Source organism: Colobus angolensis, unplaced genomic scaffold (genome assembly GCF_000951035.1).
Source record: "Colobus angolensis palliatus isolate OR3802 unplaced genomic scaffold, Cang.pa_1.0 Scaffold5, whole genome shotgun sequence".
In the NCBI taxonomy this organism is placed as follows: domain Eukaryota; kingdom Metazoa; phylum Chordata; class Mammalia; order Primates; family Cercopithecidae; genus Colobus; species Colobus angolensis.
In genome coordinates this window covers 11,997,062-12,023,798 of record NW_012118487.1, presented here as the reverse complement: position 1 = coordinate 12,023,798, position 26,737 = coordinate 11,997,062, and the positions used below count along the sequence as shown (strand labels likewise).

Below are 26,737 nucleotides of genomic sequence, written 5' to 3'. Positions count from 1 at the left end.
TAAAACCACATGTGATTATTGTTTTGATGTCAGTCTGGATATTCTAATCACTTTTAGAAATCTGGTAGAGAAATTGAAACAGAATTGCAAGAGGCAAAGTTTCATGTTCTTTAGAAAAAGGCGACATATTATTGCTTCTTGATTATGTAGCCATTGAGATTGCAGTGTATTTAACATGAAAATGACTTGTAAAATATAATTGGTTTTTCATCTGAACTCCTATGAACTTAGACTTAATGTCTAAGAAAATCACTCCCTGTTGAGGTCTAGACTTTCTGTGGCAACTTCAGCAGATGTGCACCGGTAGAGGTAAAAATAACACCTTGGAAATCAGCAGCATTGATGAAAAGAAGCCAGCTGACTCTGATTCCAAAAGTCTCTGAGTCTCTGAACTAACTGATGAAAACATATGCTACATATTGAATGGAATGTTATGATATAATGAAGAGTTTCAGATATAAGGCACATTTAAACTTTAGTGAAATGAATAAAATGGATGTTTTGATGTATCCAAAGCCTCTTTATAACCAACAATATTCTATCAGATTGAACTCAGGTCATTGTTTCTCATTTTTCAAGGCACAGGATACAAAAATAGTTTACTAAATCTTAGCTCAGAACCTTATATTTCACAGTAATATATTTTGGTAGTATTTTCTCATCCTGGAATGAATTTAAAGAGTAGCAATCCAATCATATTTCCCACTTTAACAACAAAGGAAATACCTTTAAGTTTTATCAAAGGCAGAAATGGCTCAGAGTTTAATAATCCTGTGATTTTAAACGACGCTTCAATAGATAGACAATAGCTGAGGGAATGCAACTTCTAATAACGGTTTTCACCATGGCCAGACATTAGGATCATCTGGTCAATGTGAGAAAGAAAAAGAAGCTCAGGCCCTCTTATGCTAACTATATCTATATTTTTAAAATCACTGCAGGTGATTCTGATAGATATCCAGTGTTAATAACTCCTTCTATATTGGAATCAAAAGAGATCTTAGGAGTACATTTGTTGTAAAGACTTCTTTGCTCTTCAACTTTAGACACTGACAGGGTACTATTCCTATTGTTTAAAAAAAAATGAGATGATAAACCAGACACACCTACTAATGTCAATGAAATAGCCAAAGGCATTAATGAATGGGGTAACTGGATATGAGCCAAATATCTAAATCAGAGTGTCTTGAATTTGTCACTACTGAACTTGAGGCCAGAACATTATTTGTTAAGGGGACTGTCCTGTACAATATAGGACACTTAACAATATCACTGGCCTCTAACACTGGATGTCAGATATCGGTTGTGCAATCAAAATGTCTCAATTTCCCTGAGGAGAAAATAGCTCCTGGTTGAAAACTGCAACACTAAAGCAGGAAAACACCAAGTTAAAGGGAAGAAAATGAATACCTGAACATACTATCACTACAATTGCAAAGTGAAAAAGCATTGCAATCAAATAGGCTCTGGAAATTACACAGTGTATAGCTTAATGCAGAGAAAATTACTAAATCATTATGTAAATTACTCAAAAATATGCAATGATCATCATCGTCGTCGTCAGCAATATAGCCCAAAACTACCTATGCTCAAGTTGTGATCAAAAAATTATTTTAAATGATTTGTTATGCTTATAACAACTTTATTCAAAAATGCCCACACTTGGAAGCAGCCAAAATGTCCTTCAGTAGATAAACAGATAAATAAACTCCAGCACATCTAGATAAAGGATGGAATATTAATCATCACTAAAACAAAATGAGCTATCAAGCTCTGAAAAGACATGGAGGAATTTTAAATGCATATGACTAAGTGAAAAAAAGCAATCTGAAAAGGGCAGTCACTTTCTGTGTAATTTCAGCTCTATGACATTCTGGAAAAAGAAAAAGTAGGGAGACAGTGAAAAGTGCAGTGGTTGCCAAGTGTCGGGGGAATGAGAGGGATGAATAGATGGAGCACAGAGGATTTGTGGAGCCGTGAAACTATTCTGTTTGAAAGTATAATGGTGGATATATGTCATTATACATTTGCCAAAACCCAAAGAATGTGCAACACCCAGAGGAAATCCTCATCTAAGCTCTAGACTTTGGGCAATTGTGATGTGTCAATGTAGATACATTGACCGTAAATTTGCCATTAGGGTGGTGGGGGGGTGTTGATAATGGGAGTCTATCCACTTGTTGGGTGTTGGGGAGGGGGCTATGTAAGAAATCCCTGCACTTCCTCTTCAGTTTTGCTGTGAACCTAAAATGGTTCTAAAAAATAAAATCTATTTATATAACAGAAAATGATTTGAGGAATTTATTCATGAGCATATGTGAAATGCTAATATTATAATCTAAGTGTTCACTGTGTGGTTTGGTTCATAAAAATCGCCAGTGTCATTGTGAAATGATTAAATACTTCAATCTCATTTGGTAAAGATGATTTCATCAGAATAAAATGATCGGTGAAACTGTCTGGTTTCCTACACCGAACTACAAGGATAAAGCTACAGAGAATTTTCAGACAGTGAGTGTAAGGGCTGAAAATATGTTACTTTAGATATAGAGGAAGAAAATCTTAAATCCTGTCATATGAGGTAATTTGTTTTTGTTTTTGTTTTTGAGACAGAGTCTCACTCTGTGGCCCAGGCTGGAGTGCGGTTGGCATGATCTCGGCTCACTGCAACCTCCACCTCCCGGGTTCAAGCAATTCTCTTGCCTCAGTCTCTCGAGTAGCTAGGACTACAGGTGCATGCCGTCACACCTGGCTAATTTTTTGTGTAGTAGAGATGGGGTTTCACCGTGTTGCCCAGGCTGGTCGCGAACTCCTGAGCTCAGGCAATCCGCCCACCTCGGCCTCCGAAAGTTCTGGGATTACAGGCGTAAGCCACTGCGCTTGACCGAGATAACTTTTTTAAAGAGTAAAATAAAAATATCAGCCCACTGAAATAACAAATACATTATTATTATGTATTGTTACTTTGCAGAAGGTAAAAGAGTATTAAAAGTACTCAATGTCCTTTTTTAAAAATAGTTAAGAGAAAAATAGCATAATCAAAACCAATTAAAAATAAATTTATTTTTTAAATGGAGCAGGTTCACATAATGTCTAAAGCCACAAAATGATAGCCACGAAAACTGCACTAGAAAGGCAAGCACACTCTTGATAAGTTTATCACATCATATTGTCCAGAGTTATTTTATTCCCAGTTAAAATTAATAGAAATCAGGGCATGAGCTCTTGTGCTTTGGTGGGGAAATATATTCAACTTTCTGTCTGTTTTACTTACTGCTTATCTCTAATGCTCAAGATAGTGCCTGAGACACAGTAGACACTCAGCAAACATCTGTTGAATGAATGATGTTGTGAATGTAAGGTTTGTCTTGTGAGAAAATGTATCTTACCATGTGTTTATCATTATGATTTATTGGGTTTTGATGCATTAGCCTGATAACTAAAAATAAAAATATGACAAATAAAAGGCAACTGTTCACAATAATACAATATTGACAGTTAAATGTCATTTTTAAACTGACAAATCTCAAGATTTTACAAGATGATGATTCCTCATTTGTTGGAAAAGCTGAGGAAAAGTGAAAGATTTTGGGGGAGAGCAAAATTAAAAAGAAGTATATAGGCTGGACGTGGTGGCTCATACCTGTAATCCCAGCACTTTGGGAGGCTGAGGCAGGTGGATCACAAGGTCAGGAGTTCAAGACCAGCCTGGCCAACATGGTGAAACCCCGTCTCCACTAAAAATAAAAAAATTAGCTGGGTATGTAATCCCAGCTACTCAGGAGGCTGAGGCAGGAGAATCGCTTGAACCTGGGAAGCAGAGGTTTCAATGAGCCGAGATCGTACCATTGCACTCCAGCCTGGGTGACAGAGCAAGATACTGTCTCAAAAAAAAAAAAAAGAAGTATGTGGACATAAAAGTTGTCTACAGCCAAGTATGGCCCTAGTGATAAACATATGAATTCAAGTGTTGAAAATTTTAATATATTATGTTAAAAAATAGAAATACTAGATATACTCTTGGCTTGTAAATATTTTCTTAGAAATATAATGCTGAATAAAGGAAATATGTTGCTAAAAACATGAACAAAAATATTGCTGGAAAAAGCATACACTAAAATAGTCACAATTTTTTTAAAACACAAAAATAAAGTGTTGCTATTACTTAATAAAACAGAGTAACCACCAGTGAGCTAAAACTACTCAAATTTCCCTGTTAACAAGGGTCTTACTTCTTCTTCTTCAAATTAAAATTAACAAAAATTAGAATGAAGAAGCAAAACCATCAAGTAAATGAAACTGTCATTGAATGCATATGCTGGTCTGAAATTATAACTATGGCTATATTACCTCACTTAGGTTGACAGTGTGACACTTTTTACTAGTACCCCTGCAAGTAAGGTAATTCTGCCATTGATGAACAATTATTATGGACTTTTCTACCTTGGTTATTCTAACTTTCATTATTAAATATTTTGCTAAGTAACCAAAAAATTGAGATATCAGATTTACAGGCAAACCCTACATACATTTAATTGTGCAACTAGTATATACTTAGTATATACATAATAAATTAATCTATAACTCTGATGAAAACACTAGAATGTTATCTTTCTAAGTCAGATGGAGAATTTAAACAGTGTTGACACATTGACTATATCTCAATATCAAAGAAAAATATAATTTCATTAGAAGTGATTGATAACCAGTGTGCATTCCTTGATGGGTGTTTAATTTTAGATGAAATGGTGAAACCCCATCTCTACTAAAAATACAAAAATTAGCCAGGTGTGGTGGTGGGGCTCCTGTAATTCCAGCTATTCGGGAGACTGAGGCAGGAGAATCACTTGAACCCAGGAGGTGGAGGTTGCAGTGAGGTGAGACCACACCATTGCACTCCAGCCTGAGTGACAGAGTGACACTTTGTCTCAAAAAAAAAAGAAAAAGAAAAGTCACTGAAAGTCACCGAGGATGTCAGTTTTCATTTTTAAACTTGAAAAGAAGCAATGAAGAAAGCCATGCTAAAATGTAATTCTTGTTTTAAAGGTGTTTCCGTTGTTTGAAAGTGTATGATCCCTAAATCAGCGTGTGCGTTGTTTGTTTTAAAGGTGTTTCCGTTGTTTGAAAGTGTATGATCCCTAAATCAGCATGTGTGTTGTTGCTCTTCAAATCACCTCCTCCACTGGGACCTTCAGAAAATTGTGCAAGACAAGAAAAAGTCTTGGCAATAAATGTTGGTGACTCTCTTCATATCATTGTCCTGGGATGAAGTGAAATATCTTTCAGACCAGTGAGAATACGTCTATTTTTCTATCAAATGGCAACATACAGGCTATAATTTCTATGTGAAATTATAGCACAAAAATAGCTCTTAAAATTGATCACATAAAGGAAATTATAAGCTTTATCACAATCCAGGAGAACACTACATATATCATATGCATGTGTCAATCTGCTGAGAGATTATCATTGAATCAGAACTTCAAATATTTAAAAATGTTAAAAAAAATGCTACTTGAATACTTTTTGGCACATTCAATAGGAATAAAACAGAACTATACAGACTGAAATGATAGTTTTTTAAAAAAATTACATCCAGATTTGTGATAGGAAAAATTTTAAAAGAACCAGAGAAAGCAATTAAACAAAACAATGACAGATATATTTAATATTATTATGACTGTCAAAGGAATGAGGCATACCAAAGAAAACATCTAAATATTTGCCACAGGGTGACTCTACTTTCCTGTATAATATACTCAGGGTTTTGAGGGAAGGAAATGATTACAGGAGCACACCTTCTTGCCTGCACACCAGCTCGCACAAATTTTCAACTAGTGCTTTGCTTTCTTTCTCACTTAAAACCATATTTAGCTAGGCCGGGCTCGGTGGCCCACACCTGTAATCCCAGCACTTTTGGAGGCTGAGGTGGGTGGATCACCTGAGGTCAGGAGTTCAAGACCAGCCTGGACAGCACGGTGAAACCCCATCTCCACTTAAAATACAAAAATTAGCCAGGCATGGTGGTGTGCGTCTGCAATCCCAGCTACTAGGGAGGCTGAGGCAGGAGAATCACTTGAACCTGGGAAGCAGAGATTGCAGTGAACCGAGATTGTACCACTCTACTCCAGCCTAGGTGACAGAAGTAGACTGTCTCAAAAAAACCAAAACCCAAAACAAAACAAGAAAATATATTTAGCTAACAGGTAGGAAGAGCAATAGATAGATAGATAGATAGATAGATAGATAGATACATACATACATACATACATACATATGAAAAACAGAAGAAGATTCTATCAGGATGATTTATAAATAGCACACCCAAAATGGTAGCTAGAAAAAAAATCATATTAATTTAGAAATGACAAGGCCAAGTTAAAATATAGAAAGTTTTAAAAACATCACTGCTCATACAGTTGGAAGAAAACATGGTAGTGAAATAACTGTATATGAAATCATAAAGTTATAAAACATAAGTGACAGAGTAAACAATATAAATTTTCCCTACCTCAAGCATTTTTCCTCTTCAATCCAGCCTTTACTTTTAGTCAGAAGAATTTTTCTAAAGTGCAAAACTAATTGCAATGTAGGAACTCTCACATATTTTTGATGGGAATGCAAAATGGTACAGCAGCTTTGGAAAGGAGTTTGGCAATGTATTACAAAACTAACTATACGGTTGCCATATAATCCTGCCATCAACTCTCTGATATTGAATGAGCTGAAAACTGATGTCCACAGAAAAACCTGCACACAGGCGTTTAAAGCGTTTTGCTAATTGCCAAAACTTGGAAGTAACCAAGATGTGTCTCAGTAGGTGAATGGATAAATAAACCTTGGTACATCTAGACAATGGAATATTAGTCCATGCTAAAAAGAAATGAGCTGGAGGTGATGGGGTTGGGGATAGATGCTGGTCAAAGCACACAAGATTTAGTTAGACAGAAGGAATAAGTTAAGAGGTCTATTGTACAACATGCTCACTATAGTTAATAACAGTGTGTTGTATTCTTGAAAATGGTTAAGAGAGTAGGTTTTAAGTGTTCTCAATACAAAAAAAAAAAAAGTGAGGTAATGCATTTATCAATTAGCTTGATTTAGCCATTCCACAATGTATACATATTTCAAACCAATATGTGGTACAAAATAAATATATACAACTTTTATTTGTCAATTTAAATCAATCAATTGGTAAAATAAAAATATTTTTAAAAAGAACAAATTGTGCTATAAAGCCAGGAAATGATGTGGAGGAAATTTAAATGCATATTGCTAAGTGAAAGAAGCCAACCTGGAAAAGTTATATACTGCATGATTCCAACTATGACTTTCGGGGAAAGACAAAACCGTGGAGACAGTAAAAGAATCAGCGGTCTCCAGGTGTTGGGGGTGAGGGAGGGATGAATAGGTAGAGCGCAGAGGACTTTTAGGGCAGTGAAACACTCCGTGTGGTACTCTAATGGTTGATACACGACATTATATATTTGTTCAAACCCATAGAATGTACAACACCAAGAATAAACCCTGATTTCAACTGTGGACTTTGGGTGATGATGCGTCAATGTAGGTTTGTTGATTGTAGCAAATGTACCAGTCTGGTGAGGGATTTTAAGAGTAGGGGAGGCTGCATATATGTAAGAGAAAGGAATGTGAGTCTGTGAACCTTCTGTTCAATATTACTGCCAATTTAAAATGGCTCTAAAAAATGAAGTCAACTTTTAAAAAGTAACTGCAACACTTTCTTCTTTATTATCTTACATTGCTCTCATCCACTCCATAAATCATGTTCATATACTTCAAGATTTATATGACACATCAGAGTTTCGCAACTACTGAACCTCTCCATCCTGATCTAGCACATGTATGACTGCAGCACTCTATGTATTTCATTCTAATTCACACCTTCTGGGTTACTTGTAGAAGTTCTTTCTATCCTCCCAACCCAAGATCAAGAGTCCCTTTTACTCACTAATTTGTTAATACAGTTATACATCCTTTAAAGAAAGGAATACATTTTGAGAAATTCATCATTAGGCAATTTAGTCCTTGTACAGACATCCTAGCATATACTTACACAAACCTAGATGTGTAGCCTACTACAAACCTATGTTACATGGTATAGCCTATTGCTCTTAGGCCATAAATCTACATAGCATGTTACTATACCCAATACTGTAGGTAATTGTAACATGATGGTAAGTATTTGTGTCTCTAAACATATCTAACCATAGAAAAGGTACAGTAAAAATATGGTATTGTAAGCCTACGGGACCACCCTCCGACACGTGGTTCAGCACTGATGAGCACATTAGCGGGTGCATCACTGTAATTAAAATGTCCTGTGTGCCCACAATGTGTACCGTACTAGGCCTTAGGTCTCCACTAGTCAACACTTCTTTATCACAGACTTTAATCCCCTCCTCTTTGTGCAGTGTAAGCTATATGCATGTTCATCAATAGGTTTAGTATGCAGGTCTTCATGTACAAGTCTCCCATGTATTCTGACTGGAGTAGGGGCTCCCCAGGGACAGGGATTCTGTTTTGTTTCTTGATGAATCCTCGCAACTCAGAATGACACATCAATCCTTGAACAATCCTTAAAAAAACAAAACTGAGCTAGAGATTTTACTTTTTCAACTGAAAACAAAATTCAAATAAAGTCAAATTATATAAAAATAAAAGCATCGGATGGGCTTGGTGGTGGCTCATGCCTGTAATCCCAGCACTTTGGGAGGATGACGCCCGCTGATCACTGAGGTCAGGTGGTGTTTGAGACCAGCCTGACCAACATGGTGAAACCCCATCTCTACCAAAAACACAAAGATTAGCCTGTCGTGGTGGAACACCTGTGATCCCAATTACTGAGGCTGAGGCAGGAGAATCTCTTGAACCCAGGAAGTGGAGGTGACAGTGAGAGGAGATCGCGCCACTGCACTCCAGCCTGGGCAACAAGAGTAAAACTCTGTTTCAAGTACAACATACATTTTCTCAGCAAATATTACTGCAAAGGAAATTTTCATTTGGTGAGTACTAACAATATAATATAATTTTAATATCAGTGACACTGGAAATGTCTGAGAAATATACTAGTTTTGTTTTTTTTTTTTTTTTTTTTTTGAGATGGAGTCTCACTCAATCAACCAGGCTGGAGTGCAGTGGCACAATCTCGGCTCACTGCAACTTCCACCTCCCGGGTTCAAGCAATTCTCCTGCCTCAGCTTCCCAAGTAGCTGGGATTACAGGCACCCGCCACCACGCCCAGCTGATTTTTGTATTTTGAGTAGAGACAGGGTTTCACCATGTTGGCTAAGCTGGTCTCGAACTCCAGCCCTTAGGTGATTCACCTGCCTCGGCCTCCCAAAATGCTGGGATTACATGCGTGAGCCACTGTGCCCGGACTAAGAAAAGTACTTTTGACCAGTGTTCCCAATAAAATAATGCTAGTCTTACTAATTCTTCACTGAATATTTAACTTTAATACCCTCAAAACACTTAGTTTCCCTGTAAAGCAATCTTAACATATAAACTATAGTAGTGGTTAATCTCAAAATGAGAAACAGAGATAAAGAAATGGAATCTCAACATGCTGTGAAGCAATATCTTTTGTAAAATGATATTGCTTGAAAGACAGAGTCCAAAAAATATATAGCTCTTGAGTTTTTTCTGAAAATAATTTTAAAATATCTTTGCATAAAGATTTTTCCCAGTATGGCAGGCATAAAATTTCTAGTTGAAAAATAAAGGCATTCACCAACCAATCAGTACTTTAAAAGACCATTAGTAGTCTGTGGTTATTATTTCATCCTTACTCTAGTGGTCTATTTAAATACTAAGTATTACTTGTTTGAAACTATTTGGCATACTAAAAGTATATTTGAGTTTGAATTAGCCAATTTTAAAAACCATATTTTCCTTTGTCAAGTGTCACCTGAATGTGTAATATTGAGGCTAATCACATTGACAACAGTTAATGTGAGTGAATGTACCCAGATTGTTGCCTTGGAAGCCATCAAGTCTAAAAAGTTGAGGATGAATATTTGCTCTCCTTGAGATTAATTCCTGGCTTTATTGCAAAATTGGATTGAAAAACCTATACCTGCAGATGCCTTCATTTAAACTAGAGTATATTTGTAAGTAGAAATTAGAAATTCATATGTTATAGAGATATTTCCCTAAACTTTTTAGAGGGCATCACATTCTATAATTTAATTTTATATTAACAAAGTTAGAAACTGCAAGATTTCAAGTATTCTGTAAAAAGAAAATAGAGATCCATAGAGTATTAACCTAAATACAGGATGTTTATCATAAAATAGATGCTTTATGTAATTATTTTTAATAGAATTACTTTGTTTAGGAAAGCTTGGGTCAGATAATGTGTCATTTTATGTGTTTAGTTTTTCTTTTTAAGTAAAAGTACTTTAGACACCCTTGATATGATGTGATGAAAAAAATACTTCATCTCTGTGACCTTCCTCCTCATTACTCAAAACCCTAATCTAATCATGAGAAAAATATCCAACAAATTACAACTGAAGTGCATTTACAAAATGTATTACTTAGCTAATACTCCTTAAAACCGCCAAGTCCTTTGAAAACAAGGAAAGTCTCAGAAAATGTTGTAGTTCTTAGTAGTCTAAGGAGAGACAATTAAAAGTAATATGGTATCCCAAATGGGATATTGAAACAGAAAAAGAACATTTTGCAAAAACTAAGGAAATCAGAAAGAAGCATGGACTTTTAGTTAACAATAGTGTATCATTATTGGTTCATTAATTGTAACAAATATACCATACTAATGTAAAGTGTCAGTCACAGGGCAGACTAGGTTTGGTATATATGGAAACTGTACCATCTTTACCTTTCTGTAAATCTAAAATTATTCCAAAATAAAATGTTTATTTAAAAATTACTTTAGGATTATAAAAGTGTAAGCAGTCATAAATTATATAAAATTTTATCCTAGGACAATCTGGAGAATATACAATTTTTTTTAAAGTTTTGGCCAAAGAGTATATATCATGATTTGAATAATCTAAAAATGCAAAAACAGATATAAACCAAATAAAATGTTCAACATTTTGAGAAGTTATTTTATTTTAATTTAATTTCAGTCACAACTTATGGTGATCTGAGAAGCATCCACATGATGCAAACTTTTTATCAATTTTCCATTTCTGGCTGCTGTAAGTCTCTTGTATTTTAAAATCTAAACTAGATGCTTTACACAGAGTTTTCCATTTTATCAATGCCACCTTATGAGACTAGCAGAAAATTTCTGTCAACTTTTACATTAGACATCAGAAAAAATAAGAACTTTATTTTTTCTTATTTATTTCTTCCTACAATTCATGTACGAGCATAGTTAATATCTTAACAGTCACGCTGAGATTGGTCCACTGTCCTAGTATTTAGAGTTCAGTTCTGAAGCAATATACGAGATCTACTTCAGATACTTGCAGCAAATACAATCCTGGCCCTTCTTCCTCAATGCAATGGTTTTTCAAATATTATTTGAAAATCTCACCCCTATGTCTGAGGGAGTCTACACCTCCTACACCCCACCCTCCAAATCTTCCCTACTGATAAAATCTGAAAAAAAATAAAAAATGATGTTGTCTTAAGTTTCCTAGAAAGAGGTAAGGCTTTATTCTAGGAATTCTGTTTCCACAGTTTGGGTTCAAATGTGTGTGTGTGTGTGTTTGTGTGTGTGTGTGTGTGTGCGTGCGCGCGTTTTATTTTAAAAGGCACTAAATTTTGGGGGCAGACTAGAACGCAGAGTTTCTTTACAATACTTAGAAATTTATCTTAGGCCTCCTTATAGCTTGTCATCAAAAGTTTGTTAGTCACAAAAAAGCATCTTAGACTACCAAGTGCTTTCACATCCTGCAGGGCATTCTTGTATTTGTAGAAAGAGACAATTGGTGATTGTTGATAAAAGCAAAGGTTAAGATGAGGACATCTCTGTAACGTATCAGTGAGTGATCTTACAAAGATGCAAAACAGAAAATGACTGCTGAGTTACAAAAGACCCTCGGTGAACAGACAACCATCCTATTAAATTAACTCAAATAAACCAGGAAATGGTAGGGAAGCCCTGATCATGAGGTTAGCGGCATGGGCTCTGTGCCAGATGCTTGGATTCAAATCTGGCTTCATCACCCACTATGTACTCCAGGCAAGTCAGTCATCCTCTCCAGGTGGCAGCTTCTTCATCTCTGAAATGAGGATAATTCTAGTATCTATGTGGCATAGTTTATCAGAGGATTCAATGTCCTACAATTAAGTATAGTAGGTATAGTGCAGGCATATGTAAGTGCCTAAAAATTATTTCCCGTTATTATTACTGAACTTATTATTAGTACTAAAATTTGATTTTAAGCTATGAAACGGAGCTGTGAGTTATACAGAATTTAAGATAATTATATAGAGTATGCCTTAAAAATACTAATCTAATGTGCTGTGGTCAAATCTACAAACACCTGAGGGTAAGGAGTTCGTAAACCAGCCTGATCAACATCATGAAACCCCATCTCTACTAAAAATACGAAAATTAGCCTGGCTAAGGCTGAGGCTAAGACAGGTGTTTTGAACTAAACAAACAGAATAAGGGTTGAATATTCTTTATCTGAAATACTTAGGGCCAGAAGTGTTTTGAATTTCAAAATTTTTTTTAGGTTTTGTAATATTTGCATTAGACTTACCAGTTGAATTACCCAAATCCAAATACCCTGAATCTGCAATGTTCCAGTGAACATTTCCTTTGAGCATCATGTTGACAGCCAAAAAGTTTCACATTTTGGAGCATTTCAGATTTGGGATTTTCAGATTAGGATAGTCAACCTCTTATGTTTCTTTATCTCTGAAACAGGGTAACAATAGTAATTAGTTAATTTGGTTGATTTAAAACTTATATATGGAAGAACGTTGAATAAGACTGTTATGAGTTGAATTGTGTCCTCACAAAATTCATATGATGAAATTCTACTACCAGTATGTCAGAGATTGACCTTATTGCTCTTTATTGAGTTGAAAAAGAGAAAAACAGGTCACTAGGGTGGACTCTATTCCAATGACTGCTGTCCTTATAAAAAACGGGAAATTTGGACACAGCCTTTCAGGCAGGAAGAACATCATGTGAATGTGAAGCTAGTGATGACTAGGACTTCTATAAACCACTGGATGCCAAAAATTACCAGCAGCCAACCAGAAGGTAGGGGAGAAACACGGAACCAGGTGTTCTTTACAGCCCTCAGGAAAAAAAAAAAAAAAGTCAACCCTGGTGACTCTTTCGTCTCAAACTTCTAGCTTCCTGAACTGTGAGACAATGAATTTCTGTTGTTTAAGCCATCCACTTTATAGTACTTTGTTGTGGCAGCCATAGCAAACTAGTAAACACACTTCCAAAAGTTATTATTGTTTTATTTAACTCTTAGAGCAGGTAGATTTATGGAAAATAAATTTATTAAAAATTCCATAGACTTTAGTATACTTGGGAAATCTATTACTTCTGAAGTGTTTTATTTAAAAATCTAAATGAGAGAAGAAGTACAGAAAAATTCTGAGATCCATAATGATGTCACAGGAGCAATCGGAAATTTGTAGAAATAAGAAAATTGGGGATGGGTGCAAAAAATATCTCAAGATTTGAAAATGTGACACACTGAATGTCTCCTAATTTGCAGTGGAATAAATATGTTTTGGCTTAAACTTTAGTAAGAAAATATGGTTAAAGAAAATAAATATTTCTACATTAAACTTAATAAGGTCATGTTTAAAGTAGTCAATAACATATATTTGACTGTACTCAATTTGGTGTCATTTAATATTTAAGGTAAATAAATTTTGTTACTTAAAATACTTTAATAACTTTTCATATAATGTTTTAATAAAGTAGTTAATAATGATTTTCACTCCAAAAATTTAATATTGTGGTTTTATGTGCCTCAAATTCTGGATTTTGAATGACAGATAGCATTAAAATGTTATAATGAACTTGAATTGGCCCTGATACTGCATGAGCGGAAACACAGAATGCAGATCAAGTTGTGCTTTCAAAGGCATTCATTGAGTAAAGGGGATATTGATTATCTCTCCATTCAGTGATACAATGCTACTTCATTTTTCTTTTCTTTGTTTTTTTTTTTTTGAGACGGAGTCTTGCTCTGTCACCCAGGCTGGAGTGCAGTGGCGCTATCTGGGCTCACTGCAATCTCCACCTCCTGGGTTCAAGAGATTCTCCTGCCTTAGCCTCCCAAGTAGCTGGGATCACAGGTGCGTGCCACCATGCCAGGTTAATTTTTGTATTTTTAGTAGAGACGGGGTTTCATTATGTTGACCAGGCTGGTTTACGAACTCCTAACCTCCTGATCCGCCCGCCTCGGCCTCCCAAAGTGCTAGGATTACAGGCGTCAGCCACCGCGCCTGGCCTGCTGCTTCAAAATTAATTGCATTTGTGCTGATGTAATTTCAATGAGTAACCATTTACTCTTTATGCAGCAGAGAGAAACAGGGATAGAATAACAAGTTTCTGTTAGTATCAACTAAGGAAGATTTTTATATACTTGTCACACACACACACACAAAAATTCACGCTTTAGTATTATTCAGTGTCCCAAGTAGAGTTGCACTGATATAATACCTTCAAAAGCACAGACTCATTCAAAGCTACGGAACACAGGCAAAACAGGTTAACAGGTTCACTTTGAACATAATAAGGTAGACCGTAAGATACAATCTGCCTACAAATGAAAAAATAAATTAATTAATTAATGTTAAAAAAAAAAAAAAGCAGTATCAGTAGAATGAAAATAAGTAGCAGTAGAGGGTGGAAGATAAATCTTTCTTTTCCCCTCAATTTCATGGAGCTGCAAGTCCTGCGTGATATGCAAGCTGAGGTAGGGGTGTGGAGGAATGGTTGGCAGAGGAGAAAGGAGGCAGGGTTCTGCAGCGCTGGCTGCAGCCGCCACTGTTTACTTCTAAGTGGTGGAGCTACCCCCTTCGTGAAGGCAGTGCTGGGACAGCCAGAGTATGGCTCAGAGCCTCACCCGCTGCTCTGCTGTCTATGCAGAACGCAGGAGAATACAGCTTCTACTCCTGTCTCTGCTCTGCTCATTCCGGGGTGGCGGGGAGGTGTTACAGGAGTGGGCGGGGCATCTTGCTGGGCTGACACCCTGCTGCATTGACTCTGGAGGAGCCCACGCAGCTGCTGCCACCCTTCTGGTCTGTTGGGTGGAACTGGTGACATAATTGTTACCATTATAGAAAAAAAAAAAAACAGAAACGTGGCTCATGGTTTGCTTCGAAAATTCCTATTTGAAATACCTTTAAGATGCTTGAATGGCAAGCAGCTAACCAAGTGCATATCTCTCTATATAGAGATATGTAGTTCTTCGTTGATTGCTTTTTCTTTTCATTATGAAGTTATTTTCAAATTCTGAATGAAATAACACAATTGACTGCACTCTTCCTGGCAGAGGGTTATTACCTTATGGTAAAGACGCGCTTTCAGACCCCCTTATCTCATTATTTTTTCACTAGGGCTTTAGCATCACAGACTCGTTGAGCTGGAATAAGCTTTAGAAATGATCCTCATTTTGTAAATGAGGAAACTGTGATCCATAAAAGGTAAGTAACTTGCCAAGGCACACCAGTGGCATTACAATGTTACTCTTCCAATTGTAATAAAAAGCCAATTACTATATAACTCAATTCACTCTACTCTATTGGCAGAAGAGAAATGAATCTTAAAACTGGAAGTTGCCTTTTTACTAGAGAAATTGCTTCGGCATCACTGAAAATTGGACCATGAATTATTCATGTTTTATTTTCTCATCAGTCCAAGATCTCTGTGTAACTAAGTTTTTCTGGATCTATAATTTGATATTACTGATTTAAAAAAATTCAGTAATAAGGCACAGTTGAAAGCCACTTAGTTACATTATTGGGATCCCACTTTTACTCGAATTCATATATTTTAGCTCTTTGGGTGTTACGATTAGTCTTGTCCCAAACTAAAATAGGTGATTCTCATAAGAAATAATTCCAGAGACCATTACAAATATCCACAGCTCAGGCAAACTATCTTATCAGATTATCATTACTGTTGACACTGAGAAGCATAATAAAATGTGTTAGAAACAGGTTAAAATACAAAAGGTTTGCTGGTTAACAGGTATTTTTGAACATTTCTGTGAGACTGAAGAATTTACATCATTCCCTATTAGAGAAAGTTTACTTAATATGAATTATATGCTATAATTAGACACATGTTGTTACATAACATTAGAAAAAAGGAAAATATGTCTGTCAAGAATGGAAGCTTCAACATTTCATTCTAGAAAAATTATTCTGCATAAAAGTGCAAAAGTACTTTCAATCTTATTACTTTTCATTTTCACCGCTCTTACGCATTAATATGCATTTTCTGTATTAGGAAACTCTAGAGTAAGATTGTAAGTTTGATTTGCCATTAAATATTATATAAATTAAAATTTAAGGTGGAAATTAATAGAATTCCTCAGTTAATACAAAACAGAAATCACATGATATAGCTGTCCTCAAATTTACAGTAAAATACAGACACATATGTTTAACAGGACACAGGCACATGTATTGCTTATAAATTGGAGATGAATTTTCCTGTAATTCTCATGACAACCACAAAGCCTTTGGAAAAAAAAAAATTCTAGATCAACCAACAGTGTTGCGACCTGTGGAAACAAAACTAGTTGTGCTACATAGAATCTGAGGATTTGAAACTGAATTTTCACAAGGAATAATCTTCATTTCAAAAATAATGTTATCAAGATTTAAGATAGCATCACAGAAGGAAATGTTACTGTGTTTAAAAAAATACTTTAATTCTTGGGAGATGAATGCAAACACCTGTGTGCTATTGAAATAAATCCACATTAAGTACTGAATGTAAACAACGAACATACCCAAGCGCTCACACATCTGCCACAAGTGGTGATTTTGAAATCCCCATAGAGATCTTTGATGGCCCCAGTCGTGAAGAAGCCTTCCACCATCAGCAAAATGCCATACACAAAGAACGCAGCTGCGATGCCGTAGATCACATACTTAAAGATGTCAATCCTGAGAGAAAAGATAAAGTCACTTATTTCAACAATTTTTCATTGCTGCTGTGCGGAAATTGACTCTCACATACTCATGATTCTTTTGGAATGAAAGTTACAGAATATTTATATTTATAATGAAGGTTGGATTTAAAAACATGTTTGCTTCATAGATCTAATGTTTATATATAAATTTTGTGCTGCCACTTCCCATATTTGTCGACAAGAGATTTAGGGTTTTCGTGTCCGTCAGCTTCTTCCTCTTCTTTTCTAGCCTCTCCTCTTCCCTGGTTCTTCCCTGGTTCACACCGAAGTAAGCTGGAATACGCAATAAATTATACTTCTAAAGGAGTTTGTTCCTTATTCTTTCTTTCTTGTTTTTTTTGAGACAGAGTCTGCTGTGTTGCCCAGTCTGGAGCACAGTGGTGCGATCTCGGCTCACTGCAACCTCTGCCTCCTGGGTTCAAGTGATTCTCCTGCCTCAGCCTCCCAAGTAGTTGGAATTACAGGGATGTGCCACCACGCCGGGATAATTTTGTCTTTTTAGTAGAGACAGAGTTTCACCATGTTGGCCAGGCTGGTTTGAACTCCTGAGCTCAGGCAATCCACCGCCTTGGCTTCCCAAAGTGCTAAGATTTCAGGCTGAGCCACTGCTCCTGGCCTATTCATTTGTTAAATAGGGTAATCATCATACAATTTCTCTAATTAGGACAAAATGTCAAATGTAAAGGTTTCTGTATGTAACACTGGTTTTTAAAACTTACATTAAAAAGGAAGGAAGCTTTATAGTTAATGATGCAGTAGTTTTACATAAAATGATATAAATCCCATATTTTTGCATGACAGATAGTCAATTATGGTTGTATTCTACTTTGTACTTATCGTAAACATTATGTGTATTTGTTAATGATAATGCGAGTAATGAAAAAGATATGGTTTTGCAGATTAATATTGACAATGAGACTTTTAGGTATCACTACTGATATCACTAATGGATATTCTGCGGAATTGGGTTTGAGCCAAGATATGGCATACTTTTATAGTGGCATGGGAAGGTCCTTTTCATTTTCTCACAATTGATTACCCAGTTTTTCTTTTTTTTAAACACCATGTGGCTAAAATAAAACGTTTATCTAGAAAATGTAAAAATGTGCACAGCCAGAACTGATACATAATAACAGATGGATATAAGGATAGATAGATAGATAGATTTCATTCTTTTCCCCTAGCTCTGTAACTAGGAAATGATATTCAATAACATTAAGAAGAATAATTCGTTCATTTATGAATTAAGATCATTTGCATTTCCATGTTTTGAAAGCATTCATTCCATACATATGCTCCAAATAATATCTTTTAAATCTGTGGGAATATTCATAGTCCTAGGTGTAGCTAGAGTTAAATACTCCAGGAGGATTTATTTTATATATATATATCTGCATGATCATTGAGCATTTTATATTCAATGTAGTAAGAGCTGCAGAAACAGTCAGGTAAATGCAGATGTGGAAATAACACCAACTGAATGCTATACAATAGTTATTTAATCTAAAAAATAGGTTGTATTTAATACTGGGAATGTATTTACTGTATCCATTTCTTTGGATAGAGATCATGACTTTCTAATTAAAAGTTAATACAGCACCAATATATAAGTACTTGTTGAAGCTAAGTATTTTCTTGAGACTGCTGGATGAATTCAGTGAGTATGAAATAAATTTACACTTTCAACAAACTCACCAATCTTCCTTTGAACTTCTAATTTCCTTCATAATTAAGATTTTTAATGATTTTTCTTAGTATGATTTCCATTTATTTATTTATTTATTTTTCTTTTTTTCTTTTTTTTTTCTGAGACGGAGTCTCGCTCTGTCGCCCAGGCTGGAGTTCAGTGGCCGGATCTCAGCTCACTGCAAGCTCCACCTCCCAGGTTTAGGCCATTCTCCTGCCTCAGCCTCCCGAGTAGCTGGGACTACAGGCGCCCGCCACCTCGCCCGGCTAATTTTTTGTATTTTTAGTAGAGACGGGTGTGTTAGCCAGGATGGTCTCGATCTCCTGACCTTGTGATCCGCCTGTCTCGGCCTCCCAAAGTGCTGGGATTACAGGCTTGAGCCACCGCGCCCCGCCATATTTATTTATTTTTAAAGACATGGTCTCCCTCTGTCACCCAGACTGGAGTGCAGTGACACAAGCATGGCTCACTGCAGCCTCAACCTCCTGGACTCAAGTGATCGTCTCGCCTCAGTCTCCCAAGTAGCTGGGACTAGGGGTGTACACCACCATGCCCTGCAAATTTCTTCATTTTTTTTGTACAGGCGGGGTTTTGCCATGCTACCCAGACTGGTCTGAAGGGATCTGAACTCCTGGACTCAAAGGCATCTGATATGGTTTGGCTGTGTCCCCACCCAAACCTCATCTTGAACTGTAGTTCCCATAGATCCCCACATGTCATGGGAGAGACCCCGTGGGAGGCAGGTGAATCATGGGGGCAGTTACCTCCATGTTGTTCTTGTGATAGTGAGTGAGTTCTCATGAGATCTGGTGGTTTTCTAAGATGCTTTCCTGCTGCTTCTCGCTGCACTTCTCTCTCCTGCCGCTATGTGAAGAACGTGTTTGTTTCCCCTTCCACCACGGGTGTATGTTTCCTGAGGCCTCTCCAGTTGTGCTGAACTGTGAGTCAATTAAACCTCTTTCTTTTATAAATTATCATTTATAAATCATTGAGGGAAATCCATTTTAATCTCTAAAAACTAATTATTGTTCAGAAAATCTTTTTCTGATCATTTTGGTTCTAAAAATTTTCTGATGTAATTAAACAAAAACATTACACCCTCAAAGAACTACATAATATCTGCTGAATAATTCTTTTAGAAAAAAACCCATAAATAAAAAGCAAGAGCTTATATTGAAGAAATCCTGATATAAGCATATCACCATATCTAAATGTACCAGTCATGAAAAATGTGGTCACAGATTGCTAGTCCATTGAATAATTCTTTCAACACAAGAAACAATCAAGCAAAAAAGTTTTTGCCTAAGTCAGGCACATGACGGTTAGAATGTAGCTATTTCTATTAAATTATTGGACCTCAACAATATTTCTTCCTCTAGAACATGTATTTTATACATATGGAAAAAACAGAGTATACATCTTGAGTTCATCATGCGGAAGCAGTCAATTAATATTTCAAATTCGCCACTCCAGGCCATACAGCCACACGTGGAGACACATTCAGACATATGACTTCACACTGATAAGGCAAAGAACATATGGAACATCTGGAGGAGAACTGTCAATGGCGTTGGAGAAAAGAGAAGGGATCTTCTGGGAGTAGGAGTTTTATTGAAGTGAAGAAGGGGTCATGGTGTGTGGAGAAGTATATATATTAGCTAAAGGTCTATTTCTGCAGCCTTGATACTGTTTTATTAACAAATTGTTGTTTATTTCACATTCTCAAGCTTGAATTTATTTTCTTAAATTAATTAGAGTATGACCAGAGTGGAAAGGGTGGCATTAAGTGATGGAGACATCCTGTGATTATATACAAGCTCAAAATGAGGGGAGAGAAAGCTTGATCATGCTGATAGAAATCTAGAGATGCTGTGACAGTATTTTTGAAAGAATGCATGAAATAGAATTTGCTGCATATAAGAAGAAAGAGAGAAGAGCTTGGTAATGGTAATGTCCCAGAGCAATTGTTTAGTGGCTGACTTTCACTGCCTGAAAGTCTAAGTATTGCACAAATCTATTTGTCAAAGGCAATGAGGCAGATGATGTGAACTGTGTAAACCTGTCATGTATTTGAAAGAATCTGAGGATGTCAACTTTCAGATCAAATTTGACATCAAGAACACTTTAAAGAGTGTTTCATGGACTATTCTATACAATTTTTTGGTTAAAATGGCATGTTTTCTAAACATATTTTAATTTTTTAATTTGGAAATGATTTCAAATTTACAGAAAAAATTTGAATAAAACAAGTAGTATGTGGAGCAACTTTACATCCTTTCTCTACTTTATAACATTTTATCTCATTTAGTTCATTGTTTTCTCTGGATGATATATCTGAACATAGAGAATGTCTTCACAGTATACAGTTAGTGATCTCAGGAAATATATTATTGACATAATACTTATGTCAAATCTTTATTTGTATTTCAATTTAATCAACCAACTCAATGATGAATTTCGTGGGATTTCTTTCTTGCCTGATAACGGATCCAATCTAGGGGCTACTGTTATACCTATTTGCTGTGTCTCTGGTCTTCTCTAATCTGGAACATTTCCACTGTCTTTCTGTGTCTTAATGACATTTACGTTGTTGAAGAATATAACTCTATTCTGCCCTTTTTGGACGGAATGTTCTTTCTGAGTTCGTCTGACGTTTCCTCGTGGTTAGATACAGGTTACTCGCGCTTGGCTATGATACCATACAGGTGATACTGTGCTCCTTTTAGGGTACCTTCCTCCTTACTCACACAAAGTCCTTCTGCCTCTCAGTACTAATTTTAATTTTCATCAGCTAGTTAAGATGATGTCTGATTTCTGTATTGTGTACTACTTCTCTTCCAACTAACAGGTGATCTGTGAGGAGATATTTTAAGACCAACCAAACATCTTGCTCCCGGTCAAAACTTCTCCCCAGTGTTTGGACCCCATCCAATGACGAGTATTGCGAAGACCCCACCCTTTTCCCCCGTTTACTGATTTGTCTATTTATTAGTGACACGGACTAACGGTGTCTGATTTTTTTTATCAAGGTTTAAATGCCATTACAATAGCTCATTACTTTGGTGCTCAAATTTTTCTAGACTTGAGAAATAGGAATCACTTCAATTGTGACATGTGCCTAGCAATTTTTAAGAATACTCCTTACTTTCTTGTATAGCAAGATGTTCCAGGCTCATTTAGCACACACCTATTCAACCCCAGAAACAGGCATCTCTTTGAGAAACTCTTGTCCTATTAAAGAGCAATGGTACTGGGGACCAAGATGTGGTGCTAGTTTTGCTCACTGCTAATGTTGTGTCTGTACTTTTAGGTCTTTTTATTGTATCAAGGTAAGAAATACATGTATGTATACACACACATACCAATATATGCAACTATATAAACATATCTATATATGTGTATATGTATGTGTGTTCATATATACATACATATACATGTGCACACGTAACTGCATAACAAATATACACATATTTTAGAAATATTGAGTACACAGTGATACCTCCAAATCCAGTCTATCACTACAGAGACTTTTATTGCTTTCCTCCTTTGATATTTGTATGTCTTTCTTCTGTAGTGAGCACACTGACTCCTAAGAACATTAACACATTTATTCTTTTGTTTAATTCCATAATAAATCCAAAATTACTTCAGATTTACTTATTCACCTCATTACAAAAATCATATCTGTCTGGAAAGAGTTCTGGTGGTTTCCAATCCTTCCCACACCTTGCCTAAGACTGAGACTATATAGTCAATATACTGTGTTTCTAAGTTACATGGATTGGTGTATTTTTTCTTCCATTCATTGTGGCCATGCTAATGCAACTGGGTCTGTTTGTTTCAGTTTCACGTTCTCCATCTCATCCATATTGACTTAGTTTCATTTTTGGATATACAGGACATTAACATGCTTCTAAAAGTCAAATCTATACAAAAGACGTGTCCAGAAAAGTGGCAAGACCTTTTCTATCCTGTCCATCCTGTTCCTTGTAGGTAATCCATTTCATTGGATCCTTGATTATCTTTACTGTATTTTTATGTAAAGACAAGTGTGTGTGTGTGTGTGTGTGTGTGTGTGTGTATGTCTATTTTCCCTTCTTTTTACATGCAATGTGCATACTCCATATATTCCTTTGTACTTTGATCAATGAACAATAGCGTCTGAAAATTTCTCTATACACAAAATCTCCAATGCTTACTTATATGGTTATCAATATTTTACAGTTAGAATATTGCAGCAATGAATAACTTTGTTTATCTGTAGAATTAGGATGGGAGGATTGTTGAGTCGGAAATTAAAGACGTATGTAGTTTTGTTACATGTTGCCAATTCCTCTCTCTAGGTCTTGTACCATTTTGTATTCCCACCAGCAGTATATTAGAGTCTGTTTCTCCCCATCTTCTACAGAAGAAAGCATTGTTAAGCTTTTAAATTGTTGCTAATCTGATGGGTGATGAGTGGTATCCTAGTAGTGCTTTATTTATGTTAGGTATTCATGAAATTCAACATCTTTTCATATGATTATGGGCACTATATATCTTTTTGTGAATTGTCTATTCACGTGTTTTGCCATTTCACCATAAGATTTGTGGTCCTCTCTGCACCTCATAATTTTTAAAAGATCTTTATAAATAAGGGATATTATACTTTTGTCTGTTGATAGTTTAGATATTTGTCCTTGCCTAAACTTCATGTTGATTGTAATCCCCAGTGCTGAAGGTGGGGCCCAGTGGAAGGTGTTTGGGTCATGAGAACAGATCCCTTCTGGCTTGGTGCTGACTTAAGAGGGTGTAGCACATCCCTTCCAACTCTCTCTTGCTCCCGCTTTGGCCATGTGATGTGCCTGCTCCCCCTTCACCTTCTGCTATGATTGCAAGATTCCTGAGGCCTCCTTAGAAACCAAGCAGATGCCAGCACCATGCTTCTTGTAAAGCCTGCAGAACCATGAGCCAATTAAATCTCTTTACTAATTACTCAGTTTCAGGTATTTCTTTATAGTAATGCAAGAATGGTCTAGCAGAGAAAATTGGTACTGGAGAGTGGGACATTGCTATAAAGATACCTGAAAGTGTGAAAGCAGGTTTGGATTGGGTAACAGGCAGAGGTTGAGAGAGTTTGGAGTGCTCAGAAGAAAACATGAGTATTAGGGAATCTTTGGAACTTCTTAGATAGTAATTAAATGATTGTGATCAAAATGCGTATAGTGACATGGACAGTGAAGTCAAGGCTGACAAGGTCTCAGATGGAAATGAGAAACTTATAGGGCACTGGAGCAAAGGTCACACATGTTATGTCTTATAAAAGAACTTGGCTGCATTTTGTCCATGCCCTATGCCTCTGTGGAAGTTTGAATTTCAGAGTGATAATTTAGGGTATCTGGCAGAAGAAATTTCTGATCAGCTAAGCATTTGCCATGGCTGCTTCTAACAGCCAATGCTCAGATGTGGGAAGAAATAAATAACTTTAAATTTGAAATAATATTTAAACAGGAAGCAGAGCATAAAAGTTTACGGAATTTACAGCCTGGCCATGTGGCAGAGAGGAAAATAATAGTTTCCTGGAGAGGAATTCAAGAATTCAAGCAGGACGTGGAGGAACCTCTTGCTAGAGAAATATGCATAACTAAAAAAGAGCCAAGTACAAATATCCAAGACAATGGAGAATAGGCCTTGAAGGCCTTTCAGAGACCTTCATGGTAGCCTCTCCCTTCACAGGCCCAGAGGCCTAGAAGGAAAGAATGGTTTCAGGGGACAAGCCCAGGGCCCCACTGTCCTTTGCAGCCCTGGGACACTGTTCTCCACATCCCAACTGCTCATGCTCCAACCTTGGCTCAAAAGTCCCCAGATATAGCTTGGGCTGCTGCTTCAGATGGTGCAAGCCATAAGCCCTGTCAGCTTCCATGGTGTGCTAAGCCAGTAGATACACAGAATGCAAGAGTGAAGAACACTTGGCAGCCTCCGCCTAGATTTCAGAGGATGTATGAGAAAGGCTGGGTGCCCAGGAGGAAGCCTGCTACAAGAGTGGAGGCCTCACAAGAACCTCTGCTAGATGCAATGCCAAGTAGAAAAGGGGTTTGGAGTTCCCACACAGAGTCCTCACCAGGGCACTGCCTAGTGAAACTGTGAGAAGTGGGTCACTGATCTCCAGACCCCAGAATAGTGGATCCACTGGTAGCTTGCACTTTGTGGCTCAAAAAGATGCAGGCACTCAAAGCCTGTGAGAGCAGCCACAGGGGTTAAACCCTTGTGCAAAGCCACAGGGGTAGAGATGCCGAAGGCCTTGAGGGCCCACCCCTTACATCAGTGTGGCCTGGATAGTGGGACATAAAGTAAAGATTATTTTGGAGCTTTAATATTTAATGACTGCCCTGCTGTATTTTGAACTTGCATGGGACCTATAAGCCTCTTTATGTCAGTCAATAATTCTCCCTTTTGGAATGGGAATATTCACCTACTGTCTGTATCTCCATTGTATGTTGGAAGGAATTAACTTGTTTTTGATTTTACAGGCTCACAAGTAGAAAGGATTTGGCTTTTCTAAGATGAGACTTTGGACTTCTGAGTTAATGCTGGAAAGAGTTAAGACTTTGGGTGACTGTTGGGAAGGCATGATTACATTTTGCAACATGAGGAGGACATGAGATTTGGGAGAGTCCAGGAGTGGAGTGATATAGTTAGGATATTTGCCCCTGCTTAAATCTCATGTTGAATTATAATCCCCAATAATAAAAGTAGGGCCTGATGCGAGGCGTTTGGGTCTTGGGGGTGGATCTTTCATGACTTGGTGCTATCTTAACAGTGTGTAAGTGTGTGGCGTCTCCCCTTGAACTCTCTCTCTCCCTCTCTTGCTCCTGCTCTGGCCATGTGAGGTGCCTGCTCCCTCTTTGCCTCCCACTATGATAGGATGCTTCCTGAGGCCTGCCCAGAAGCAGATGCCACTGCACTTCCTCTATAGTGTGCAGAAACATAAGCCAATTAAATATATATGCATACACTTTTTGCTTTTTGAGTTTTGCTCTTATCTTCCATGTTGGAGTACAGTGGCATGATCTCGGCTCACTGCAACCTCTGCCTCCTGGGTTCAAGTAATTCTCCTGTCTCAGCCTCCCAAGTAGGTGGGATTATAGATGTGCACCACTGCACCCAGCTAATTTTTGCATTTTCAGTAAAGACAGAGTTTCACCATTTTGACCAGGCTGGTCTCAAACTCCTGACCTCGTGATCCACCTGCCTCGACCTCCCAAAGTGCTGGGATTATGGGCATGAGCCACTGTGCCTGGCCTTACATTTTTTAATATATATACATTATTCAGTCTTAGTTATTTGTTTATAGCAATGTAAGAGAGGGCTAAGACACAAGTGATAGATGTTACAAATATTTTCTTCTAGTTTGCCATTTGTCTTTTGGCTTTGCTTATGACATTTTGATATGCAACTTAAAAAAGAGAAATATGCTGTCAATGTTATCAGTGTTTACTTTTATTACATCTCATCTGGGATTTTAGTCACAGTTAGAAGCCTTTACCTACACCCAGAGGAATTCACCCATGCCTTCGTCTAGCATGTGTCCATTTTCATGTTGTTATATTTAGACATCTGATCAATTTAGCATGTATTCTTTGGATAGCACAAGAATTGAATCTAATTTTATCTTTTTTTTTTTCAAAATGGCTGTCCAGTTGTTCCAACATCATTTATTCAAAAGACCAGCTGTGCTGCAATGATTTTAGGTCTACTTCTGTCATACAATGGATTTCTATATCTAGATTTGTCTATTCTGTCCTTTCCATTCTGTTCCATAAATCTGTTCACTTGTGTGCCAGTAACACACTGTTTTAATCAAAGGGGCTTTGAATATGTCTTAATATCTTGTAAGATTAGATCTCTCAATGCTCCCCATTCTTTGTATTTTCTTTTTTTT

The 26,737-nt window shown here is 36.8% G+C and overlaps 1 protein-coding gene across 6 annotated transcripts in view; it reads right to left on the bottom strand.

Annotated features, from left to right (window-relative positions):
* GPM6A (glycoprotein M6A) overlaps positions 1-26,737 on the bottom strand; it is a 370,267-nt gene that overhangs the window by 23,117 nt on the left and 320,413 nt on the right. For 5 of the 6 annotated variants that reach the window (XM_011959588.1, XM_011959585.1, XM_011959586.1 and 2 more), the window contains one exon: positions 16,947-17,103. The exons of the other annotated variant lie outside the window; for it this stretch is intronic. In XM_011959588.1, coding sequence (XP_011814978.1) covers positions 16,947-17,103 — 157 coding nt within the window. The remainder of the gene's footprint in view (positions 1-16,946; positions 17,104-26,737) is intronic. 6 annotated transcript variants of the gene reach the window in all.